Here is a 17,598-nt window from a genome sequence, read left to right as displayed (position 1 = left end):
CACCCAGTATGTACATCAGCAGAATCCTAGCACTTAAGTATTTTTACTTTCTTATGTCCAAAAGTAACTAGAAAAAAAATACTCAAGGCAGTTTATTTTAATATTGATGTGCACTACCAAGTAAGTTTTAAGTTTTCCATGGTTTGTCCATAGTTTGTTACCTCACTCCACTCACTAACAGACCAGCTTGGACATAAGAATTCATTGCAATTCTGTGTTATGATTCTTGGAAGTTCATGGCATTCTCTGTCAGGAAGATGGCGACCCAAATTGTTCATACAAAAAGCTTCTCTGGTTCTGACACCTCTTTCACAGCTCCTTGAACACTGCAGCATATAAAAAAAATTGTAAAACATGAAACATACCACAATAAAAAACAGCTCAAATTACATTATCAGGCTTAAAGAAGAAAGACATCAAAAATCATGTAGGAAAATTGCATCCTGTCTCATCTCCATTTAAGTCTATGTACTTCAGATATGTGCACCAGAGATAAATTTGGCGCCTTGTTCAGTAGTTCCAAGATAGCACTCTTTAATTAATATTAAAGCTGAAATTCTACTCACTTTTTTTTCTTTAAAATACTCAGAGAACTAAATTATTAATACTGTAAATAACAGATACACATTGAATGGTCAGATCTTTTCTGCTCACGTCCAAAAGCAAGCTGCAAACAATTTAGTTATCTACAGTTTCTCCCAAATATATGAGGAATTTTGTCCTGTAGTTACCTAAATATAGAGGTATTAACTCCTCTTACAACACTGAATTTGTCAAACATTATTTTCTTTTAGTCATTTAAGTGAAAAATAGATATAAAAATAAAAATCTGATATGAACCTTGTTCAGAACCTTAATGGTACAACTATAAGGTTTTGAATTTGTACCTCTGACCATTGTGTGTAGTGCCAACTTGTTAACATACAGTCACCATGACAGGGCTCCCTGGTTGGTGGTTTCTGCTGATCAGCACAGTATTTATCATCCACTGGAGCACTGAGTCCTTTTGAAACAGAGTACTTCATGCAAAGGATTTCTAAAGAACGATACCCTGGGCCACACTTTGATGTGCAGTCACTTTTGCCAATACTGTGCCACCTACAAGGATAAACTGTTATAGAAAACTAACTATGTTTTAAAAAATAAATGTAAAGCACTTAGAGAATATAGTTATAAAATATAAATTTTAGGTAACAGATAAATATGACTATAAAGCCTATATAAAGACTGGAATTTTCAAAGCAATGTAAAGGAATTTGATTCTTATGTTTAAAAATTCTTTTCGAAAAACACAAGCTATAATTCTGATCATTCACCTTCTACACACTTCATTTTGCACTTTCTTAGAGTGTAAAAACACGGTTGTGTTCCAAATTAGTTCCAGTTGTAGGCATAAATCTAGTGAAAAATGTATTCTGTCCAGTAATACTACTTTTTAGTCAAGCATGTAAAGAAGAAATTCATAACTCTAACAGAAGACTTTGGACTTAATGACTAAAAAATAGAAAAATATATCAGTTTTATGTAGTTTTAGAGATGTAAATCTAACATATATATCCATTAAAACAAAAGATTTGAGGGAGGAAGCAAGGGATTGAAGGAGAAAGAATAAAGCAGTCTGAATTATTTTAATCTCTAACAATAAAAATAAATAAGAGCACCAACAGCTCCATCAGTTTAGAACATCTTTTTACCTTAATTCACATTCTGTATTACACTCCTCAAAGACTTCTGTTACAGAAGGTGTAAGTTCACATCTTTGATCAGAAACTACCACATGATCACTTTTACGTATGCATGTCATTCTTCTTTTTCGAATACCTTGGAAAGAACACACATAAAAGCAAAAAAGTGCTAAAATAAGAGTGCCTTTTTCCCACTAATGATTTCCAGTTCATAATTTAGGAATTTAACTGAGATACCCCATTAACATTAATCTTTGTAAACAGCAGATTCTGCACAAACATGTTAACTTTGTGCAGCTGACTAAAATCCTGTGGAGAACAACCTCATCCAAGTCACACCCACCAACTATTGATGGCTCCCAGCTATACTATGATGATCTCATGAGGGCATTCAACTTCCAGAAGACTGTAACACAAAGTGCAACAGTTCATGTACTCAGCAGGCTAAGTATTCCAAATGCATCACAACTATTCTTGGCTAATTACCAAACATGACCATGTCTACTTCAAGGTCATGATCCCTTTCTTTAAGACGGCAGAAAATTTGAGCACCAGGTACCTGAAAGCTCTCCTGGCCTGCTAGAAGTACCAAAGTTGACAGCTCCCCTTTTTTACCACCTAAGCATGTCTACAGCCTGACTCAAAATCAGAAGAAGCTTACCACTGTCAATCTCATGTACAGGCGTTATTAGCATCTGCTAATAGGAGTATCTATTATTATGTGTACATAAACTTTAAACTTTATACATACTCTCCGTATATGTTGTGGGTTTATTTTTCACCGGAGTGGCGTATAGAGTAAGACAAAGAATACAGACAAAAAATACAAAAATATTCTAAAACACCTTTACCTCAAATAACAGAAAATCAAAAAAGAGAAAGAAACATATATGAAAGATACTAGACAAATCAGGTAGTGAATATCTGGAAACGTGATGACAGGAGACGGGATAGATCTTAGTAGATATAAAATGTCATGTTTTCAAGGATGCATTACACTTTGTTGAAATATTTTTCATAAATCATTCCTATGGTAAACAAAAAGAACAAGAATTTTGAATATAGAATTGCACTGCATAAATACTGAAACAGGAAAAGAGAACCTGAGGCCACTCTGCCCTTAAAGGCTCTGTGCACCTCAAGTTTACTGAGAGTGCTGAGTAGCAGTGGCAAATCCTGACTACTTAAGAGTAGCCCCTTCCCAAATGTAGGTCAGGTCTTTGGTTCTGATGAAGAAAGAATCCAAATACCTTGGCACATTCTGCTGCAGTCTTGCCAGGGTCCAAAAGGATCCCACATGAACAGATCACTTCTGTCTTCTATTGGGATACTGAATGAATAACGTACATCAGGGTTGTATAAATTCCCTACACACAAAACCTTAATTGAGATAAAATAATAACTGTTTTTTAGTGAATCTGTGCATGACATAAGCTTATGAACATTATGAGCATGTAGTAAATTTTCAAACTTACGAAAAAATCAAAAGTTCACCTGTAAAGTTAGCTCTTCCTCGATTCTATCAGTGCTGTTAATTCGTTCTACAGTGTTGTTTGAACCACTGTACTCAAAAATAGCTCCTTGTATATTGATTTCTCGTTTTGACATGCTTACAACAAAATTTCCATTCAAGATAAAATTTCCATGAACATCAGATAAAGCTATAAGTAAAACAAAATATTGGGAATAAAGCATCTATTTTAATTAAAAKGTTTTATCAATAAAAATTAGTAATAATATATTTTTGTTTCACCACTTAGCTTTATTCTATTCCATATATAGCATTTTAAAGTTGTATCTCAAACAGTTCCTAATGCTTGAATTCAACCCCAACCGTCATTAGCTCTCACCTAAGCAGTTGCCATGGATTTTCTCTGCATTAACTATGCTTAACATTAATATTYGTTGTGCTGAAAGGCTGACTATAATAATCACTTTTAAACTTGGTTAGGTTCTGCTACCTAATGGGAACATATTTTATTTACATTTCTGACCTATTCTAGAGTCCATATTCCTATACTTTCTAGARTTACTTTTAAATTTTAAATGTTTTAAATTTTAAATGGTAGCTAGGAGTCAAGAGTGAGGGCTGTTTCTACTTCCTATGACATTCCTATGTAGCAGCAGAGCATCAGACAGCAAGAAAACAGTTTGGAATACTCTGATGGCTTTTAAAGCTCTAATGGCTTAATGGTATAGGAAGTGACAGTGTGTTAAGGAGGATGGTAATGAAAGAAGAGATAGAGAAGTAAAATATGCACTGATACACCCTTATGCACTTCAAAGGTTATATAACTAACGTGAAATAAAACAATCAACATTTGGGGTATAAAATGTGAATTTTCTGTTTCTCCTACAGGCCTGCAAATTTACCAACATGTCAAAATGTGATCTTTTTACTCATTCTAGTACCTAAAAATACACAAAAAGAGAGAGGATCACTGAGGAATTCCTCTGCATCCCACAGCAAATTTGCGTTAATCATGTGATAAACAACTATTAAAAAATCAGCTTCTCTTTCTTTTTAAAACAAAGTAGAAAATACATTAATAAAAACAACAGTTACAGTTGCCAGGCAGTATCCAGCTTTCTTCCAGGACACTGGTTCAATAAAAACCCACTCCTTTCTTTTCAAAACTTAAATTTTTCATAAAGTGTCTGCCACTAAGAAACTCACTAGCACACAACAGAAGTTGAGTTTATCTTCTTCGAGCCCTATTATTCTTCACAAAGATAATTGAGCTCTGTCTCTTCAGATAGAGCACATGATTCAAGACATTGGACAATCCTCCACTTCAGGACAGAATTYAGTGCTTCTCCCTTGGTAAAACTAAACTTGACTATATATAATTGACTATACATAAACTTGGCTATTTATAAATGTTACCGCAATGGACCAATTCCTTCCCAGACATTTAGTATAGCTCATTGAARCAGTATTTTTCCTTTATACAATGTTTTTAGAAGCTGCCATTAAATACTGTATTTCATTAATTTATTACAAAATCTCCAGACCATAGATATATCTTATCCAATTCATGACAATTTCCACCGTGAACCAATACAGATGTAACTTATATGGATGGAGGTATGGCATCCAGAACTCTTTTGTATCATAATCATAATTCTACCAAAAGATTCAAACTATTCCCTTCAGTGTTCTGTATAGTTGTACTTAGCATAGTGATTTCAGTGTGAGTGCACACACACAATTCGCAGTGGCTACTGGTCCTTCTAGGGATGAAACAGAAGTAAGGTGCTGTTTGTAAACATGGTAATTTTACTCCTTGGCTTTAATGATCTTAGATTTTGTTGAATTTAGAGTTCTGGAAATACACAAGTTACCCACTAGGYAGCTTTGATTTTGCACTAGTCATTTCAGTTGTTTTACTACAGTATTTATACAATCCAAGCTTTTTTTCCTGTACATTTTTATTCCATATTAAATTCAAAGATAAACAGAAGCTCAGACATGACAGAAGAGAGAAATGGGAGATGACTGATAAGTTTGCTGAAGTTCGTAGACCACTTCATTGGTCTTGACAGATTCATTCATAAATAAACTGTATGCTTCCAAAATTAAAAACACAAATACCTACATTATTCCTTAGTTCACACGTGGTGTTTCAATAAACGTGGCCACAAAAAACTCAAAAACTGACAAAACTGTAATTCCTGTTCTCTGACAAATGAACACATTTAGGAAATCTAACAATATGTCTCTCATTTTTTTTACTAACACTGTTAATATCTACAGAGAAAATCAGACAAATGATGATACCATGTAATTTCATATTTGCTCTAAAGACTTTATCAGACTTTTGATAACATAAGTCTAGAGCAGATCTCTGGCAAACACACACAAACCATCTATGAGTGCTGTACATAGGATGCTGTTACCAAGGTAGTTGTCATCTTCTGGTTTCCCTGAGTAGCTGTGCTGCCGAATATCAATGTTTGTTGCGCCTTTGGGAATATTCACTACAACATTGTAACCTGCAATGTAAATATTCATAAATTAATTATACATAAAAATAGTCATGTATGAGTAAATATGAACCTTCTGAATCTATATTTAACTAGTTTTATTCAAACAAAAACAACCCTATAATGCACCAGTGACAACACTGCTGAATGCCCTCATGTGTTAGAAAGGAAATGTAAATATCTTTACATACATTAAATTTCCTTGTCCTTGTTTTTTTTTTTAAGTCAGTTGAACTGAACTTTTAGTTTCATAACTCAAGAGATAGTTAAAATTCATTCTTGTTTTTAGAAATGTGAATTCTGTTCTTTATCTATAACTTTCAGAAAAATCTCTGAAGAGCAGGACTACTGTAGAGAACAGTCTAGTGTGACCGAKAAAACGTGGTGGCTGTTCACAGTTTAACCACAAAGCCTGTATACAAYTCTCTGTAAGTCACTTAACCTACAGTACCTCAGCTCCCTCTTCATACAATCGGGTTAGCTCYTCCCTATTTTACAGAAAGTATTGCATGACAATACTCTAAAGAACAAGCTCTAAGCATTCAATGATTGCAGAGCTGCARGCCACACACATAAGTAGGTCTATAAGATAAATCAGTTATGCTTGATCCACATTCTACTACTCTAAATTTTAGCCTAGTGTGCTCCCTTCAAATACACATGCTTCACAAATGAGTCATCCTTTCCTGCAACCCCTCTACTGCTATTAGGGTAGCCTTGTCCTGAGGTAACATAATAATCTGCATCAAGATCTACTTTTTAGAAAAACTGTCACTCTACTCACAAGCATAGGTAAAAAAAAATCTGTTTCTCACAGATGCTACTTATACATCCCGGATTCCTAAGTCTAAGAAAAACTGAGTATGACAAATGTATGACACAAACAATAAACATAAATACATAACTTGAAGCATAGTATAATCTTTGTTAACTTTTCCATTTGTTTTTCTGTATTTAACATGGTCTTGTCAGGATTTAATTTTGCTGAGTTAGCTCATCTCTGTGGGTGACAAATTAGAGAGCAATCTCCTTTTTAATTTCATAGCACACTAACTGCCCAGTGCTTTTAGTCTAAAAACCCTCTCCCACACACTTAGAAAGTGCATTTAAATCTAATGACAGGTTGTTCACATTTACCAGCTGGGGGCAGCACTGCAATTCCAAACTGACTGTGTGCTCTGGATAAATACACATCATTTGGTCAACCTTCCAACCTACAGGGAAAAAAACCCCAAACACACACAAAAAAGCCCCTCATCTTACACACTGAAGAGCTTGTAGTAAAGACGACAAAATATGGGAGGAAATGATAAACAAAACTGCATAGCATATCGTCTAGAATAAACAGCATGCTAGATCATGTACTAAGGTACTAAGAAAGACCTTTTTTTCAGGATATCCTCAGCTACTCTAGCTTGAAAGGCAGTAATAATAGCCAACATAATAAGTACACATAATTATATTATTGTTTCCTAAACTGGGAGCCAAGTAAACTGGCATTTCTGTTGATTTCCACTTACTATTTAAATACATAAGGACAATATTGTAACTCTATGCCTGCAAGAATATACCAGCGATACCACATGCTACTCTTGCCTAATTCCACATTCTGCCCTAGTAAAATGGCTTGTGTGAATACGAAAAGGTGAGTGAAAAATAAAAAGGTCAAGTGCACAAAGCTTAACATTCTTATCTTGTGATGCCTAACTCAGTCCTGGAAAGTCTCTGGGAAAGAACACTTCCTCAGAGAATGTTTTCAATCATTAGGCTAGGAATGTCCTGAATCTCCCATGGGCCCAGTTCTCCATTTCTTAGAAGTTTTAGTGGTCAGCTAGCTACAGCGTCTTGTATGCATTGCTGCACTGCTGTCTGAACACATCTGAGGGAGCTCATATGTTTTAGCATCCTGTCCAGAGTTATAATCTAGTATCACATTTTATATGCTATAATTCAAATAATCCAAACRTAATTTAAATGATAAAACTAAACACAAAACTAAATAATAACCTCAAGGTGTTTCCTTAATCCTAATTATAACTTTTTACTTTTCTTCATATTCAATTTTATCCTGATGTAGGCCTTGTGCAAAAACAGCAAAGTCACAGAAATAATCCGAATGGTTTTTGATAATCATCCAAATGATTTTTTGATAATCATCCAAATGATTAGGAAAATTTTGCCAGTATAACATAATACAGCGATTTTTAAGAAGACAGAAGCTTCTTAAGACAAAGAATAATGAGTCCTCTTGCACTGCATTGTAAAGAGGGGCCAAAATAATTGGACACCCAGAAGTTGTTCCACCAAGAGCCTTATGCAAAGAATACARGATACTCAGTCACATCCCTGGCAATTAGTTGGGAAACTGCTTTATCTCAGTCTCCACTAAGATAACTAACTGCTTTATCTTAATCTCCACCATGCAGTCATCTAGCTTCCCAAATATAAATATGACATCCTAATTGTGTTATTCCCTCAAAATACATAGTCCTACATTATGTCAGTTAGAGTACACAGGAGAATAAACAAAATAGTAGCTTTCAAAGCAGACTATCTCTTTTCACTCTCTGTAGAAAAGGAAAATATATACTGTAACTTCCATTTTTCATAATTTACATTATAATGTAAAATTAGTAGATAGGATGTATTTTTTATAATGTAATTTTATAATGTAATTCCTGTGCTACGCGTAAATTAAAAGATCCTTCATAATAGTGAAAAATAAAAACATTCATAGTCCTTTATTCAGACTGATCAAAATATTACATTCTTTTCCTTTACTATTTTGAGCACACATTCAGAAATTCAGTTTTTAATACAACAGTGCCTTCAATATCTCAGTATAGACACAAGTAGAACGCCACCTTGAAGTATTTCAGTACTTTTTGCTGGCACAAGCCCTCTGCCAGGAAAAAAAAGACAGGAAAAAAAAATCCAACAGGATATAGAGCATCCTGTCCTCTTTGACCAGCAATTCATTTGTCCTATGAAGATGGTATCCAGCAACTCTCTAGCTGTTATTTTCCCTTTGCCTATAATCTCTTTCAACTAATAAGGCGACATAAAGTGGCATTGGGGAATCCTGTATTAACTAGAATCTTCTGCCCTTATGTTGTATGCTCTATTAAACTGCACTGCTAGCCACACACAACAGTCTCCTCATACTTCCCAGACTGGGCTATATAGGGAAATAAGAGCTACCAGTAGCTGTTAGAGAAAATCAAATCAATAAAATAGAAAGTATGACAGTTTCAATCAATGAAGAGGAAAGAACTTTAATGTTCCTGCCCATAATCTGTTGAAAGAGAAGGCTCACATATCACATCTTTTTCACTATATGAAGAAAGCAAGCTCACCAGCTGCTCAGACCACAGACCTCTCACTATCTCCTTATTAACCAAAAGGTGGCGCCGGATAGTTCCACTCAAGAAATACCACAAAGTGCAAAGCAGGAAGTCAGTCCCCTTAAAGTACTTCTGCAATTCCTCATCATATCTTTGTTTCATGTCTTTCGTTTTGGCCTTAGAGGAGATGAACCTTTTCTCCTTGAATCAGGCAGTGTGTCAGCACTTGTCTTTGCATCCTTGAAAGGGCATGTGTGACTCAAAGTGAGAAATATTTTTTGCTGGCAGAGGCCCTAAACAACATGCACTGAAATCACACTTCCACAAAGACAAAATATATTTGCTAAATCAAACTGAAATGTACATTAATATTTTTTAAAAAAGACATACCATAACGAGCACTGTTGAAAGTACCTGCAAGAGTCTTACATGAAGAATTATCACCACCACAAATTCCACATTTGTCTCTCCTTGCCTTGGAATTCAAAACGTGATCACAGCCAGCTTGCTACAAGAAATAAAATAGGCCTGTGTCATGCAGTCCAATGAAAAACAACAGAAACTAAAACTGTAAGTTTCCCACCCCCAAAAAAACATTTTTATTCACTGTATATATCAGAGAACTATTTCCAGCTCCTTGGGAATTCATGAAAAGCCTTTTATGTTTTTGGGTGCTGTGATGTAAAACACAATAGTTCTGTTGTACTAAGAAAACTCAATGCACTTGCACTTATGTCAAGAACTCTATAAGAATACATTTAACATTATATAAAGATTTGTATAGAATATTGAACATAGTGCAAAAACTTTAAGGCATATTTATTTTAAAAGTCTTAGAATTCTAAAATCAGTAAGCATGTTCACATGGTCACGATTTCTTTTAAAGTCTGACATTACTGCAAAATAAACAAAGGTATACATGCAGACTGCAGTTAAACTCGCACAAGAACACTTCTTTCATTTATATATCTTTATATATATTTATACTTTATTTATACTATCTTTATACTTTATACTTCCTTTCCTTTTTTTTCTTATCATACACAGGCCTGTTCTCTGGCATTTCCTCTTTGCTATTGATTCAATCCTATAAAAAAGCTACATTTTCTCTTCAGCTTTAAGTTAGACAATTTCACTCCAATCAGCAGAACTACCTAAAATGCACAGAAAGTCTTGAATTTTCAGAATACATGAGCTTGCCTCTCCTGATATAATCTTGTGGCACTTCCATAACTTCTATTCAGCAAAGAATAATGAAATGATCCCTTCCAATCATTAGTTCCTGATGATTTCGCAATGAAATCATAAATATGTAAGCTATACATCCTTGGATTTTCTACCTTTTTACTTCTTTTGTAGCTGAAATACAATGGTAATGAACACACAGCGTGTTTTGTTGCTCCCTTTACACCAATTTTGTATCAGTTTCTCTCTGCTCATATCAATAGAATTAACTTTCCCCCACACCAGGCTTAATGAGAAAGTTCTGTGGGTTTTCAGATTCAAGCGATATGTTTATCGCTTAATCTCCTCCATCTCCAGATCTTTAATTTGGTAGGGATCAAAATTTACTTAAATAAATTCAAAACATCTTGATTTACAGATTTTCAGTAATGGTTGGTTGGATGTATCTTTATTATCTGTTTTACCATCTCTTATATTGATTTTAGTAATTAATAAGTTTAGATTTAAATACCCTGCATAAGCCTTGAACACAAAGRTCATTGGTTTCTGCTCCACAGGGAGTACCATCAGCAACTCTGTCCTTCAGCTGGTAATAGGAAGTTGTTCCAGAAACTCGGCAAAAAAGTTTACAGCGATCTTTCATAGAAACTGGAAAGAAAATCCAACATTTTTTTTTTGTCTGTTTTAGGATAGAGTAAAGTAACATACATATTTAMACAAATATATTTATACAGAAAATGTATGTATACAGCAAAGTAAAGTAACATTTGTATTTCATTAATTAACAAAGTTTATAATTACTTACTACCACTGTATTTTGGAAGCCAGCGAACAGCAGAGGTAAGACCATTGATGTTAAAATGTTTGCCATCAAATTCAGAGCACTGTTGTTCCCGGAAATCTTTTTTGCCCTTTGGACAGGAATCAGTATTACATGATCGAAATTTCATCCTGCGGCCAACACAGTACTTTCCTCCATTTCTTGGTCTAACAAAAATAATTAAATGTAAAACACTATCTCTCAAGTATCTAAATTTGCTGTTTTTTCAGTGGGAAGTGGCTTGAGCCACTGATATAAAGGAGAAACTCTCACACATTTTTTCACAGTCTTTTATTGACTGTTCACACATACATTTACATACCCCTTCTCATTTCCATTATACTGTGCATACATTTATACCCATGCAAAGAAAATAAAAAGTGAATGTTAATTGCTACCACTAGGAGAGGGGATAGGAATCAGACAATTAACGTCTATTACATTAAATATAAAATAGAATAAAAAGGTAGCAATCTGTAAAATCAATTTTTAGTTTTCTTACACTAGCATAAAATACAACAATTGAAAACATACTCTGGTCTATTACATAGCCTGGTGGTACTCTTAATTCCACCTCCACAGGTTCTTGAACATGAGCTGTAAGGTCCCCAAGGTCCCCATTCTCCATCTACAGGACGTGCCTCCATTTCTCTGCTCACACAAATTCCATGGCGGCAGTGCTGCACAGTTGGGAAACAAAATAAAACATGTAAATCAATTAAAAGGTTACTGTACATTAGGCAATAAAGAATAACATTTAAGAGCTCAGTACTCTTAACCAGGATCAGGAGATTTTATAAAACRTGCAAATTTCTTTAAGGCATCTTATGCAGTGGCCGTATTTTTAAAAATGCTGCCTAGAATTCATTGTTCTCTGTGTAAGCTACTGAATACTGAATATTTCTTTAGATCTTGCCYCTTTATTCGAATGCCTATATGAGCACCTCAAAATTTGGATCTTAAATTCCTGATATATTCTCATGCACAAACTTCAAAATTAGATTACAGTAGTCTTGTATGCAGGAGAACCTTCCAGTTTTATTAATTCATGCTGGTAAAGAACCCAAAATGTATAATAACAAACCATCAATAAATTCAAGGTGTTTTAAGTAAATGAATAGCTACAGCTAAAGCTGATCTTTTCTAGCTATGAAAGCTAAAAAAGTTACAGGAATTGCTTGGAAAAAGCAGACAAATTTTCAGACATTTTAGATCTTCTTCAGATCATACTTCTACAGACTCCTACAGACAGCTATAAAAGTATTCCTACTAGAATAATTTTACTATTAAAACTTAATTACTATGTAAAGAAACAGTAATTCTCAGATCAAGATACTATATTGCAATGTCCATGTGTCACCTCAGATTTGATTTCTGCTGAAGACTTGCARGTTTTCAACTAAATAAAGATGTCAGAAAGATACAATTTTCATTTCACCTGCTGGGATTTACATTATCAAGAAAACAAAGATTGCCACTCTGTTACATATTCTATTGTGGTCATGTGACTTACGAAACTTCACCACTCTTTATCTGTTAGCCAAAGTCATAATTTTAAGAACTTTCCAGAAAATGCAGTAATGAACTTCCTATTTCTCAGTATTTTCTATCTAAGCCTCCAGCTCTGCACATATTTATCCACTTGAGCAGTTACCCAAAAAATAAATGACTAGAGTCTAAATGAGAATCTCATGATTGGTGCATGTGTGACTTTTTCCAAAGAATCTGCAGGAATTACAAGCACTAATCCTACTGATGACTTATGACAGTTGGAATTCTAATTCACTTGCATGCTTTAAAAAATCCCAAGTGATATATTTGATTATAATATATCAGAATAGTTTACATACTAGAATAGACTATTTACAAGAGACTAGAAAATGTCTACATTATCACTCCTGCTAACTTCGATCTATAAGAATGTGTTCTTGATATTGTCCTCGACTCTAGCAGCCGCCTTTTGAAGCATCAAAGACACACACATCTAGAGATAAGCCACTGGGCGGGATGGCCTACATGGGGTCAGTGCTCATACGCAACACAGAGAATTTTCTATTTTATATGGCTGTTTGCAAACTCAGGATTAAACTGGTAATCAGATTTGCTGTCAGGAGGGAATTCTCTGAGTCATATTGACGGAGTGGCTTACGTACACGGTTCAGTTGCTAGAATCATCAGAACAGATCATATCAAGTCAACTGCTTATTATTTCTGAGCACTTACGCTTTGCCTTTGCTGCTCTCTGTGGCACAGAACAGCTTACTATCAGCCTGAGGTCTAAAACACTTCCGTCTAACTAATCTGGCACAGAAAACAATCTAAGGACCTCTAATACACAGAAGATAAAATAATCTAAGGATACCATCCATCTTTCCATATTTAAACTAATTAAAATGTTGCATAGAAATTCTCATTAGAAAAATTTTCATTATAGGTTTACAAATTTATTATAGGAACTATTAATTAACATATCTTCCGCTGAACACAAAGAAAAGAAATGATGCACACAATCTTTCTGAATATACTTGAGTAAGTGGCATGTAATTCCTGGGCCTAGTGTTGCCCACATGTTCTTCTATAAAATAATTCCTAAAGCATTTTTAAATGAGTATTTGTTATTATACTGATATCTATGCTCATATATCAACAATCATTTTGCTCTCAAAATAGGATTTTGTGATATAATGAGATTCATTCTGAATCTGCMAGAAGTCTTAATCCAGTTTAGTGACAGAATAACCTACTTGTGTTCTTCGTCACATTGATTGTTCCATATCAACTGTATCTTTTAAACTCTGAATATCTTCCTTCAGCTGAAAATATGACCATTCAAGGCAAATTTTGGCCTAAAGCAAATACAAAATAAAAACTAGATCTACTTTGTCACAAAMCCATTGAAATGATTTAGCAAATTGACCAGATCATCTGTTGTTTGWTAAGAGTAATGCTGTAACTTAACAGTGAAAAGACACCATTATTTCACTGGGTATCTGCGTTGTACATTGTATCGTTTTCACACTGCAGTGTTTACTGTTTGTTTTGATCACTTTTTATCAGATGCACTCAGGGTACTTCTCTATCTCAACCTTCTAATACCTTTAAGAGGTAAAAAAAATATGGCTGCATTATCTCAAAGTGTAATCTAAATACAAGGAAATATTAAGATCCTACATTTCTAAGAATTATCATTAGCATTTGAGGAAATCCATAAATACAATCAGCTGAAGATTCTAAATCCCTCTTCACAAAATTAATACTGCATTCAAATAGGAACTAGGACCTAGAATTTGTGCTCTTCTTCCATTCACAAAAATCGTTTCAATAACTTGAAGGAAGGTTTCAGGAAGAGAGAGTTGTACAATGAAATTTTATAACTACAACAGCACTATTTTCATCCATAAAAATGCTAAGCACATGTTCACATCCAGGATTTTAATAGCTTATCAACAAACTTGTTTCAGCTATTATTTGCTGCATTCCTACAGAAGCAACATAATGAAGTCACAGTAGAACTCAGGCACCATCCGCATTCCAGATGTTCCTTTGTGCTTTCTTGATTCAAATCATGCCTTGCTGAGAAYACTGTGATACACAGAACTCCCATAAACCCAAGTATAATAATCAAATAAGGTTTTTTCCCTTATATTTGTAAAGGCAAATATAATGTATGCATCACGTAAAATGGGTATCACTTATTATTCCAAACACACTGATTACAACAAGTTGCAACTCTGCTCTAGCTAAGGTCACTAAGTGACCTTTTCTGTCAAAAAGACAGCAAGTGTGACCCAAATCCACACGTAATTATTTTATCTAATTATAYGAAAAGGAGAGTTAATGATTCAAAGTTGGGATCAATGGTTCTGAAGGTGCACAAATTCATATCCCCTAATCACCTGTTTATAATAAGCAATTTGACTTGCATGTATGGATCAAACTATGGCTTTGATAAACTGATTTCAGGTACCTCCAACATGTATCATAGCTTTTTGTACTTGCTAATTTTCCAGGGAAGTAATTCTGGAAGAAATTATTAAAGTGTTAACTGCCAAGTTATGGTGAACTTGGACTGAATCAAAGTGATAGATGCATGTACAGCAGWACTGGAGCTCTTCTGAAATTAGGTATTTCTTACACAACCTGATAYCACTCTGGGCAGGAAAAGGACTGACTCCAAATTAACCCTTATTCTTCACATTCTCCAGATATGTCAGATAWGTATATGTTTTTGGAGACCTTGAGGCAAAGACTGAGACACTGACCCTCAAAGGCCAATAGGACAAATTAAAAAGGGCATAGCTTGATGATTTGGAGCCCTGTGTAGCCTTGCAGAAGACAGAAGTCACAAAAAAAACAGTCCATTTGTTTCCAGACACCCACATCTTTCCAAGGATGTTGCTGGTAACTGCTTCTAAAAAGGAAAGGAGATGACTGAATAGAGAAGAGTATATGAAAGAAGTATGTGAAAGAAATGAAAAGGATAAAGGCCTGYAGGAGTGGATATATGGGCCTGTATTTTGCCTTCCAAATACCCAGCTATATTGCTCTGATTTCTTTTGTCTTATGATATCATTTCTTCATTCCTGATACCCAGACAAGGGCCTAAGAATATGGGCCAGTGAATACTACAGCAAATAGCACAGAGGAATAGCAGAGAAAGAGAAAGCTATAGTGGACTGAATGTGGGCAGGCAGAATGGGTTTATTTGSTGCCATGAAACAGACAAACAGTAAAGGCAGAAGAAGACCAGTTCACTCTACAGCAACTGATCTGTAGCTAAGGCTGAGTACAGACATGAAGAGAGTATGAATCTTAGAAGTTACGTACATTCAGCATGTAAAAAAGTGAGCAAGGAATGAGAATAACAACACCCACTTAGATGAATGCAAATATTCACATCTCAAGCTATCATTTCTGTCTCTATGGGGTGTTCCCATTCAGGCTTTTCAAATGGACGAGCTACTACAGACTCTCTCTGCATCAGCTGCTGCAGATGGATGTAAAAAATCCTTTTGCTGCATATTAAGTCTATGTCTGCTCTTCTGCTTTTTCCTACAACACAAACACAAACACAACACAGCCTTGCCGTGTCTCGCCTTGCATATCTTTCTGAGATAAGGTGGAGTGCGGAACCAAGAAAGCTGGGCTGAGAGAAAAAAGACCAGGAGAAATGGGGACTACAGCATGAAATAACTGTGAAAATAGATTAATAAAATGACTATTCTGGACAGAAGAAATGGAKTCTGAAGAAATATCTAACTGAAGTTGCACCTACAGCATCTCAAGTCTCTATCTCTGTAGTATGAATTCTCAGAGCAGTCTACATCTATCATTCAGACGACATGAATTATCTTCAAAATATTTTAATTAATTTTTCAATGTTTTCTTTTTTTGTGTGTGAGAAGTCTACATACTTTATTTCTGCCTTGAAGTATTCCCATAGAAAACTTTATTTTCTGAAATCATGTGTCATCGGAAAAACATCTGACATAAATCCTAGTTTATAGCAAAAAGTCTTGGTTTGAGCTCGCAAGTATATTTTACTCAGTTTTTACTTTCAAAAGATCATCTGCTGCTTCCTAAATGGTTAACATATTCCCCTACTATTAGTCATATGACCCAACTCTGTGTTAAAATCCATGARATTTTTTTAAACCTACTTTACATGTATAYATACACATACACAGAACAAATTGTTCTTTCAGGTTAACTGTCTACATGTATTTCATTCATGAGGTAGTCAAGCAATGCAACRATTTTAAAAGAAATCAATACATGGGGTAACCTACAACCAGAGAACAACAAACACCTCAAAACCAGAGATTGGTACTTCCTTTACTGATCAAAGCAATCTTCTTTCTTGGTCTGCATCAACATGCAAATGTTCCTGTATCTCTCGCCTTATGTGGCTATAAATGGACCAGGATAAAATCTTAATTCACTTAGGAGCTACTCTGGATATTTTCAGAAACACTAGCTCAATATACCATTTATATCTACAGTGAATAGAAGTAACTAACGTCTCTCTCTCTCTCACATACACACACACGCGCACGTACATGCACACACTGGCACATGCTTTGCAATCAAGATTGATATTTGTATCACGTGTATTTCTTTTTTGCTACTAAATAGATTTTCCAGATTTCTCTGGCATGTTTTTTCAAGTGGTGTTTAAGCAGCAAACTATCATTCTGTGGAATACTGGGACAGCAAGTAAGAAGAGTCCTCTGGATGAGGAGTTCTCCATGAGAATGGAGATTGCCAAACCAGCTTTACTGGCTCCAGGACATGGAAGAGTCTGAGTTAGAATCAAACACCTGTCTCCTAATCTATGCCTTCTAAATTCTGAGGTATGAGAGGAATAGGGGCATATTTGTATTCTGCCCAGGAATCCAAGAAAGATCAATTTGTAATCCTTCCGAGTATCTCAAAAAAAAAAAAAAAAAAAAAAAAAAAAAAAAAAAAAAAAAAAAAAAAATAAAAAAAAAAAAAAAAAAAAAAAAAAAGACAATTGTGTACCTGGTAATTTTACTGTTATTTTTTATTTTCACGGCAAAAAGGCCTATTGTAAGAG

The 17,598-nt window shown here is 34.7% G+C and overlaps 1 protein-coding gene across 1 annotated transcript in view; it reads right to left on the bottom strand.

Moving 5' to 3' along the window:
- ADAMTS20 (ADAM metallopeptidase with thrombospondin type 1 motif 20) overlaps positions 1–17,598 on the bottom strand; it is a 116,084-nt gene that overhangs the window by 51,631 nt on the left and 46,855 nt on the right. Inside the window, exons 12-21 of the mRNA XM_085318544.1 lie at positions 11,556–11,701; positions 11,007–11,188; positions 10,713–10,849; positions 9,407–9,524; positions 5,586–5,681; positions 3,180–3,346; positions 2,936–3,065; positions 1,695–1,821; positions 888–1,098; positions 162–326 (exon numbers count right to left, since the gene is read on the bottom strand). Coding sequence (XP_085174670.1) covers positions 162–326; positions 888–1,098; positions 1,695–1,821; positions 2,936–3,065; positions 3,180–3,346; positions 5,586–5,681; positions 9,407–9,524; positions 10,713–10,849; positions 11,007–11,188; positions 11,556–11,701 — 1,479 coding nt within the window. The remainder of the gene's footprint in view (positions 1–161; positions 327–887; positions 1,099–1,694; positions 1,822–2,935; positions 3,066–3,179; positions 3,347–5,585; positions 5,682–9,406; positions 9,525–10,712; positions 10,850–11,006; positions 11,189–11,555; positions 11,702–17,598) is intronic.

The sequence above is a fragment of the Rhea americana genome, unplaced genomic scaffold (genome assembly GCF_003343005.1).
Source record: "Rhea americana isolate MKP2758 unplaced genomic scaffold, rheAme1 scaffold_54, whole genome shotgun sequence".
In the NCBI taxonomy this organism is placed as follows: Eukaryota; Metazoa; Chordata; class Aves; order Rheiformes; family Rheidae; genus Rhea; species Rhea americana.
Note: the sequence above shows the minus strand (reverse complement) of the source record. Positions and strands in the feature narration are given on the sequence as shown.